Below are 9,897 nucleotides of genomic sequence, written 5' to 3'. Positions count from 1 at the left end.
GTATATTCAGAAAATTTTTCATCCCTAAACCTGTAGATAAATGCAGGTTTATATAAACATCAAGTACCCCTTTCCAAAGGTGGCAATGATTCATCTGTAAAGGTGTATCCTTTGAAAGAGTCATGTCTGTTTATTCGAAATATTGTGTCTTTTTCTGAACAGTCACAACTATCTGAATAGTCACTCCTTTTCCAAAACAGTATGTCTTTTCCTCAAAGATTGTGTCCCTCCATTTTTTATTCACACCTTTTTCATACATACTGAACCCAACAAAAAGTTACCTGATATGTTCTACTACTGGAAGGTGATAAATATTTTGTTGTTTTAGCCTTGGTGAAAAAGTTAGTACCTAATATATGTTACTGACGAAAAATATATACAAACTGATCCGAACACGACAGTTATAAAAAAAAAAAAAGTACTTGTATTTGCGGGGGATGACATGAGGTGGGTGTTTATAAACATGATTGCTTTTGGTGGGAGCAGAAAACTGTTAACAAAAAAGAGGCAGAGGCAGGAGGTGTCCTTTTTCCTGTCTTTAGGTGCAGATAGTGGCGTTTGCAGATGCAAAGATAATAATAATACTATTGCAACGACAGACACCATTTGGCTCCATCCTCCACCTTATTCCTAACCGTTCATTCTCATTTTTGCATATGCATGCATTTCCATTTTTTAAGTCCCTCAATTTTAATTTATTTATCTAATTTAATTTGATGCAAAAATTAAATGAAGATTTTTTAATTTTTATAATTTACAATTAAATATTAAAAAAATATATTAAAATATTTTTTAATTTTATAAATTTAAATATATCATATGTAAAGTTAAAATTAAGAGATTGTCAAAAATATTAAAAAATATCCGTTTTAAATGAATTGAAACAAAGCAACATAAATAAATTGAAATATAGATGGACTATATTTATATTATAAGGATAGTTGTCAATATCTACCATTTAGCCATCTAGTTCATCAACCATGACCAAAATATACACTAGGTTGCGTATGTGTGTCTATGTTGTGTATACATATATATTATATGTAAAGTATACACTACCTATGACTGTATTTTGTAAACAAGAATGTATCTATATCTATATCTATAATATATTAAAAGTACGAAGATTTTTAAAAAAATGATTTGAATTTTTTGTCCTTCATTAAAATACCCCGCAATAGATAAAATCGTCATTTACTATTTTTCTTAAATTATCATTTAATTAGTTTTACAAAATCGTAGGTTAAAAATCACATCTACTTTTACGAATCACTTTTGAATTAGGACACCTTTAGCCAATTAAAATATCACTTAGGTTGGGATTCTCTTTGTTTTGGTTTATTAGATCCTTCTCTTAAAATTGTCGTAGAAAAAAAAAAAAAGGGTTTAGATTTAGGATTCTTTTACTAATTGAAATTTTGACAGTATCTACTGAAAAGATAAATTTGATGAGTACTATTGAAAAGATAAATTTATTTATGATTTGAGGTGAGTTTTCTAAAATGTTAATGTTCTTCAAGTTTTTATAATGATAAATAATTGGCTACTCTTAATGACCAATTGCTATGAGAAGTTGTCTTTATGATTTTTATTTTATAATGTTTCGTATACAATTGATATTAACAATTAAAACTGGCACTTATTGCAATTTTGTACAGCTTATTTGCATGCCACAAGAAAGTGATATTAACAGAACAACTGAATTTCATAACAAAAAAAGAAAATACGATCAATTAAATAAATCACCCCAAATCATATTGTGGAGAAAATGCCATACTTTCTAAGAAAAATCCTCCGAAACGCTAACTATATTTGCCTCTCAAAGAAGCATAGTATCCATATCACCAAAAGTTGTTTTCAAATCAGCATTTATCAGACTCTAGATCGGATTGACATTGAACACTATAATTAAGAAGTACACTTTTTCTTCGATTAGAAAAGACATAGACGTTAATAACTAACTTCCTTTCAAAAAAGAAGTTAAAATTGACAAAAGTTCAAAAAGGAAAAAAAGAATAAAAAAACAAGTAAAAGATTTATTATTATTTTAATATTGATAAATAATAAATCAAAATTAATTAAATATATATATCTATAATCTATATCTCTAATCTATACCGATAATCTATAATCTATAATATATATTTATAATCTATAATATATTAAAAGTGTGAAGACCCTTAGAAAAATGATTTGAACTTTAGAAAAATGATCTAAACTTTTTGCCCTTCATTATAATTTTTTATAACAGACAAAATTATTTTTCACTTATTTTTCTCCAATTATTATATTTTTAACTTTTTATTGTAAAATTAGTATGACTTTACTATAATTAATAATCATAATTAAAGTAATTCTCTTTTATTTTTCTATTAGGATTCACAAATTTTTTTTTCTTATTGAATCATGGGCTCTACAAAAATTGATCTCCAAGGATTAGAGATCACACAACAAAGGGAGTCCTAATAGACCATGGGTTGTGAGTCTATATATATGCCTATTATTTTTATTTTTATTTTTATTTTTAAAAAGCTTCAATAGGGTTTTATAGTTATTGTACATAGGATTTGCAGTAAATATTCTTTTGAAAACATATAATTCTGTTAACATTTATTTTATAGCTTTTTATTATATTTTACATCGTTTATTTTATTGCATATCAACATTAATTTTTTTTTTTTTTTAATTTTTTAGGTTCAAATTTCCTTTTCTATTACGTTGGTTATATTTATCAAGAACAACAAAACATCTTTTTATGTTTGTGAGTAATTTTCGTTAATGAATCTCCAACATAATTTTGTGATTTTTAGATTTCAGATTTTTTTTTATTACAATGGGTTTGTTTATCATTATTTTTATTATGAGTGTTTATATATTATATCTGACATGTTGACACGGAGTATTCAAGGGGAGATGCCTTGGTATATGTTGTTTGCGGACGATAAAGTGCTGATTGATGAGACGCGGGAGGAGGGAGTGGAGGGGTGTGTATGAATGAAAAATTGGAGGTTTGGAGCCAAACCCTTGAATTGAAGGGGTTCAGGTTGAGCAGATTCAAGGCGGAGTATATGGAATGAAAATTTCGTGACTTGAGGCAGGAAGACGATGTGGTGGTGAGGTTGGATTCTCAGGATGTTCGTAAGAGAGTTAGTTTTAAGTATCTTGGGTCTATGATTCAGGGGAATGACGCGATTGATGAGGATGTCTCTAACCGTATTGAAGCAGGTTGGATGAAGTGGAGGCTCACCTCGGGAGTGTTGTGTTATAAGATGGTGTTACTTAAGCTTAAAGACAAATTCTACATAGTGGCAATCCGTCCTGCAACGCTTTATGGAGCAGAGTACTGGCCAGTCAAGAACTCCCACATTCAAAAAATAAATGTGGCGGAAATGAGAATGTTGCGTTGGATGTGTGGACTTACTAGAGGGGATAGAGTTAGGAATGAGACTGTACGGGAGAAGGTGGGAGTGGCTTCGGTAGAGGACAAGATGCAGGAAGGAACGCTGGGATGGTTTGGGCATGTGATGAGGAGGGGCACGGATGCCCTAATTCGTAGGTACGAGAGGCTAGAGTTGGATGGCTTCAGGAGAAGGAGAGGTAGGCGGAAGAAGTACTGGAGGGAAGTGATTAGACATGATTTGAAGCAGCTTCTGCTTACCGAGGACATTACCCTAGATAGAAAGGTGTGGAGGTCGCGGATAAGGGTAAAGGCTAGGATGTTTGCGTGGGTTGTAGTAAGTAGTTAGAAGAGCTCCGATTTAGCTGGGTTAGTAACCCTAGGGCTGTGTCCATAGGTAGGAGCCCCTAATCAGGCGGATTTGGGTCTCTTATTTCTTACTGCGTTTATTTATCTTATTTTATATTGCTCTCAATTCTATTTTATTGTGTCCTATTTATTTTTAGGTTATGCCATCCATCATGATTCATATTTCATTACACTCTTGTCTACTATCTTCTATCTTGAGCCGGGGGTTTATCGAAAACAATCTTTCTACTTCTTTGGAGGTAGCGGTATGGATTGCGTACATTCTACCTTCCCCAGACCCCACTTTGTGAGAATATACTGAGTTTGTTGTGGTTGTTTATATATTATATCCGCTACATCATACTAATTATGAAAATTACATATATAGTCATATTTTTTTGTTCAGTTATAAAAGTCTTAAAAATTAACTAGGGCTGTTTATCGGTTGGATCGATTGGATAATTATGCTTAGCGGTTTGGCTTATTGGTTATCGATTTTTAAATATACTAATCCGCTAGCCACCCAATAAGATAATGGTTGGTTTGGTATCGGATTAGCAATTAACGGATGGTTATCGGATGGTGTAACGGATAAATTTAAGAGAGAATAAAATATCGAGCGATTGTTGATAGTTCCTTCGTTTCTTCACTGACTAAGTTGTTTGTATACTATGATTGATCTATTTATCAATCTTTTAGGTTTCTTGAGTTTAGTTCGTGTAGTTATTTAATAGGTTACAATATCGAATCAAATAAGTTTTTTCTTGTAGACCAAAAATGTATGTAGAAACATTTTTAATTATTGGATTGACAGAAAAAATTAAAACTTTAATATTATTTGAATTTTTATGTTTTATATCAAACTTTGTGAATGACACATTTGGGTTGTTTCATTTTTATTGCGGTCCTTTGTGTTGTCAAGAATAATTTATGTTTTGGTTTAAGAATTAATTTCAGATTTTTCTTACATTTTAGGGAGTCTGACTGCACTTTATACTTAGATGTCACAAGAAGTGGCATGTTATTTTCTAAACTAAGAAGTGAATAGAATAATAAATGGAGTTTTATATGTTGGATTGATAAAAGATACTTATATATCTAAAGGTTAAAATATAATTATAATAATTCTTAACGGGTTAACGGTTTACCCGATAAGAAGATTGAGTCCGTCTCCGCACCAATAAGCCATTAATTATAAAATTTTGATCCGTTCTTCAACCATTAATCCGATAAACCATTACCAATTAGCCAACAAACTAATTTTACGGTTGGGTTAACGGTTACGGTTTGATTTTGAACAGCCCTAAAATTAACTGCTTTAACGGACACATTAAGAATTCATTTTTTTGGTCAGGCAAAAAGTATTAAATTTGCTCAGATTAGGTGAACGTTAGATTCAAAAATATAAAAATATGTGTTTACTTTTTTTCCCTTAAAGTATATATCATTAATTATTTTGTTAATATTTATATTAATTATACCTTAATATTTTGTTAGATTTGAGTCCTTATTTTTGCAAAATTTGATATGATAAATTTGTGAATGAACTGAATATTAATTGTCTTATTGTTCTCAACTTGTCTTTAAAGTGCCTCAAAATTTCAATAGATATGTATATCTATTGAAGAGTTATGTATCATATCTCTACATTATTGACGGAAGATTAGACAAAAAGGAGAATAATGCACAAACTTGATTAAATTATTTTTATATATAATTTTATTAATTAATGTGAGACACGTGCAAAACATGTACACTATGCTGGTTATACCATATACCTATAACTGTGTATATTTTGTAAAGTAAAATACTTTGGCCCCAAGGTATTATATCTAAATTTTTACTCTATTTAATTTATTTGCCTTACTTTTCTTTTCAATTCGTTTAGAAAAATAAATGACTTTCCTTTTCAATTTATTTTAAAAATATATATATCTTTTTAATAATTTAATTTCATCTTGGGCTGAGATCTTTTGAAAACAATCTTTATCTCAAATATCTCTCCGAGGTAGTAATAAGGTCTCCACAAACGTCAACCTTCTTAGACCTCACTTGTAAAATTTTATGTTGTTTTTAATTTTAAATTTTCGTAAGACAGTTTTAGAGCATAAAATTAAAAAGACATTTATATAGTATATATCTGCAGTTTTAAATTACAAATTCAATTTTTTTCAGCTTCTTGAACTTCATGTTGATCTAAATCACATAAATAAATTAAAATGAAGAGAGTATAGTTTAGTAAATTAAATGTTATTAAATTCTTAATATATTTGATTCTAAGGTGACACATTTATTCTGAGACGATTCTTGAAGTTTTAATGAGGGTCTAAAAGGCAACCCTCATTTATTCTAAGGATTATGTATTTACAGCTGAAACATAAAAAATCGATTCTTGAAGTTTAATGTGGGTGTCTTTAAATTAGATAGTTTTGGTGTCTCAGATAGTGAAGCTTATAAAGTACAGGCAAAGACGTGAGTTGTATGCTTTTTATGGTTGTTGAGTTTTGCTTGCTGCAGCTGAATGATGATGCTATCTTTCACACAAGTTTTGTGTTTTATGCTGTTTTGTTTGTATACCTGACGTCTTACACACTCTGTCGTTTACTGCCTCATGCTGCTTTGGTCTTTTGTTTGGAATTTGATTGCCTTTAAGTACTCCTTTTCTTCTTCTTAAATAAATAAATGATCCTCTTTGTGAAAAATAAAATTTAAAAAAAATAAAAAAATAAATTTGTTTTTGGAATTTGAAGGGGTTCACATTCTCTCTCTTTATCTCTATGTTCTCCTGAATCTGGTAATTTATTCATCTTCTTTATTATTCACAATTATCATTTCTTGGGGTTATACCATTAGCCCTCTTCATAAGGTTATAGTAATTCAAGATTTGAACTTTCTTCTTAGTGATGGAGTTTTAGCTTTTTGGTAATTCAGTTTATCATTTTTGCTTTATACATTTCTTGATTTTGGCTTGCTGTCAAGGTGGTTTAGGCCTTCTTAATTCTTTCACTGTGCCATTGCTTTTTTAAACTTTTTACTAGTGATAAATTTTGCTCTATAAAGGTCCCACCTTTATGCTCTCTCCATCCTTTTCTATTTGATGTGATGCACTTTTTTGTTGTAGGGTTGTGGCCTTCTTTACTTGTGTGTATGGAGAAGAAAGATTTAGTACTATTTAGATTCTTTTATGAACCTCTTTTATTGGAAATCCATCTCTTTCATATCTTTTTCTAAGGAGTTCAGTTAGTTTTTACGTGTTCTTGTTCTTTCCTTTTTCTTTGTGTTCTCTCAAATGTGTGGGACTTGTAACAAAATCTCTCTTGTTGTTTTCTCTTTTTCAGGTTCTTTTTACTGTTATGAGGTATACTACATTTGGGGTTCCTTACCAACTAAATCTTGATGGATTTTGGTGAGCAATAGCTTTGATTTTTGTGAAGGAATGGAGAGCTCACATGGGAATGGGAATGGAGTGGCTGAGAATGGTCATAGCCTCATAAGGCACTCTCCTTATCAATCAGGATTTAAGCTATCTTTACAGTGGCTAGATTTGAGAGTGTTTTATGTTAGAATTAGCAAATGTGAGCTTGATGAGTTGACCGCCGAGTACCTCACAGTGAACCATGTTCCACTAAAACGCGATACCCTTTTGGAAGTAAATGGTGCGCGGACTGGAATTTATTCTGATGGTGTATCCACTGTACTCAGAAGAGATAGGTACGATAAGAAATCCGAGGAGGTCACTTTTGTTAGTACGGATAGTATAAGTATGACAGGAAGTGTGAAATTTGAGGTTTACGATAGGGATGTTGTTGTGTTGTATGGCTCTTTAGAACTATGTGATCGCAGTGGTTTTGTAAGTGAATCTGAAAATCATGGACAATCTTGGAGCATCAATTGTGAAACAGATGTGCTTGCTGGCTCTAGCTCTAACTCTCCCAAAGGAAACCAACACCTCGGTATGGATTTGGTTTCTCCTGTAATTGAAGTTTATGTGGCTGGTTGTTTCTCAGGGAAACCAATTATACTGACAAGGGCCCTGGAACTCGGCCACCGGAAGAAGCAACAAAGGCAAGGAATGCTGGAACCTATACCAGAATATGAGGCAACCGAAAGCCAGTACCATGTTTCCTCTTCGTATGCAATGCAGGTACACTACTAGTTGTGGCGATTTGATGTTTATGGGTTACACCTATACAGTGGTTGTAAGTTTTAGCTTTTCTCTTTGAGATAATTTACGACTCAATGTTTAACCATGAGTAAATTAGCAATTTTCACCCTTCATGCCAAATAATTTGTGTTGTCTATTATTTAAGCCCATATTTGATGTAGTAGCTTTTAGCTTCTCTGTAACTGTATTTTCTTATCTTGTGCTTGTCAGTACCTAGGACCAGCCAATAATGCTAGAGTACTATGAGCAAACTTATCCTGAACTCTTGGGAAACAAAGGATAGAGTCTGTTTCAGAATTGTATCTCACCTTTTCGTTTTATGTGTTGATGTTTCTACTTCTTACCAGGATACCACATGGGTGAAAGGAAATAAAAAATCTTTGCTGCTATCGTGATGGTATACCATATATGCTAGTATTTGAGATACTGCATCTCTTACTTACCTAAGTAATCAGGAACTTCACACCTACCACTACCAGTTTTTTTCAGTTTCGGGGACTCTTCCCGTGATGACAGGCTAAATTCCTGATTTCAATTTATAACATAGAGAGGAAGGGAGTTCTAAAGCAGTAGGAACAAGATAACAACTGACGCACCTTTTTTGGTGTGTGTGGGGTGGGGTGGGGTGGGGACATAATTTACGGATCAAATTTCGCTGAACTTCCTACTGAAGTAACCCCTTATATAGGAATGGATGAACTTGTTAAGAATTTGCAATGCCTGGATAAGTTACTGAACTTTCTTTAGGTGTGGAAGCATTTTTCCCTTGATTTATGTGATCTGGAATGTGGGAAGTGTTATAGTATGCATGTTAGTCTATTCATAAGAAAGAAGTTTATCCATCTTCTGTTTTTTCTATGTCAATTATTATGAATGTATTTTCACAAAGTGTGCCAACAATCCATTTGCAGGTTACAGATGTTGCAAGACACAAACAGGAGCATGATGAATATAACCTTTACTCAAAGATGGAATATCTAGAAGGTGAAGATGGTGAACTATCCTGGTTCAATTCTGGTGTAAGAGTTGGTGTTGGAATTGGCCTCAGTATTTGCGTTGGGATTGGTATAGGAGTCGGGCTTCTTGTTCGTACATACCAAGGAACTACCAACTTCAGAAGGCGTCTAATATGATTACCTCCTAACTTCATGATTTTGACTGGTAACTTTCTCTGAAACTAAGAGCTGATGATGCAAGCTGATAGGATCTTCTTGTAAGCAGAAATGTTCTGTGTTCATGCCCTTTTTCCATTTCTTCCGGAGCTGGTCTTTTATAAATAACTTGCAGCAGTGACGGACATCGAATAAAACTTGAATCTTGTGTACTTGAGCTACAGTATAGGCATAGACCTTGTTGCTAACTACCGATACTCATTTGTTAGAAAAGTCTTCTCTGAATCATATTTCTCAATAGGTGTTCTGTCATTTTTTTCATTTTGTCAGTAGTTTCTAGGTTTTCTTTTGGTATTGTAACATGGTCAAATGCATCAGTGAACGTTTCGTCTGTTCAAAGGTTTAATCTAAGTTCGTGTTCATGGGAATCGAATAGCAGATTACTGTTTACTTTGTGTTTCTGGTTATCTCATCTCGTCTCTGACCTTATTGCTTTCTACGCCTCAGACTTCACACTCTCTCTGCAGTTGATTGTCGTAGCTGAATTCCAATTTCAGCTGAAAGTTGAAGCCTAGTTTGCCAACTACATTACATGCCCCGCCCCTTGTCAGATACTTATAAGCTTATATATTCTAATTTATTCGATACAATTGGTACATCCACTTGAGCTAAACAAGGTGAAATAGCTGCTCAAGCTTAACGAATGTTTAACCTGTCAACTACTCTCGCAAATATGATAGGAACCTTTTGAAATCCGCAGAATTTCTGCAATTGTTAACTGCATGAGTTAGTTTTAAACTCTCCTGATCAATTCCAAGAATATTTTAGCTACACGGCTATACATTACTATCCCTGATTTCCGGTGAATAGCTCCA

General features: G+C 32.5%; 1 protein-coding gene across 3 annotated transcripts; it reads left to right on the top strand.

Annotated features, from left to right (window-relative positions):
- The first annotated feature begins 5,938 nt into the window (after window positions 1-5,938).
- On the top strand, window positions 5,939-9,450 carry LOC107840402 (uncharacterized protein At1g01500). Of its 3 annotated transcripts, none has more exons than XM_016684260.2 (3): window positions 5,939-6,217; window positions 7,084-7,889; window positions 8,822-9,450. In XM_016684260.2, the coding sequence occupies exons 2-3, from the start codon at window positions 7,182-7,184 to the stop codon at window positions 9,041-9,043; spliced, it is 930 nt and encodes a 309-aa protein (XP_016539746.1). In that variant the 5' UTR covers window positions 5,939-6,217; window positions 7,084-7,181; the 3' UTR covers window positions 9,044-9,450. The 3 variants fall into 3 exon arrangements, with proteins under 3 accessions (XP_016539746.1, XP_016539744.1, XP_016539745.1); XM_016684258.2 differs by lacking the exon at window positions 5,939-6,217 and adding an exon at window positions 6,324-6,539; XM_016684259.2 differs by lacking the exon at window positions 5,939-6,217 and adding an exon at window positions 6,555-6,667.
- The last annotated feature ends 447 nt before the right edge of the window (window positions 9,451-9,897 follow it).

Source organism: Capsicum annuum, chromosome 8, assembly GCF_002878395.1.
Source record: "Capsicum annuum cultivar UCD-10X-F1 chromosome 8, UCD10Xv1.1, whole genome shotgun sequence".
In the NCBI taxonomy this organism is placed as follows: Eukaryota; Viridiplantae; Streptophyta; class Magnoliopsida; order Solanales; family Solanaceae; genus Capsicum; species Capsicum annuum.
This window is presented reverse-complemented; position numbering and strand designations above follow the sequence as displayed.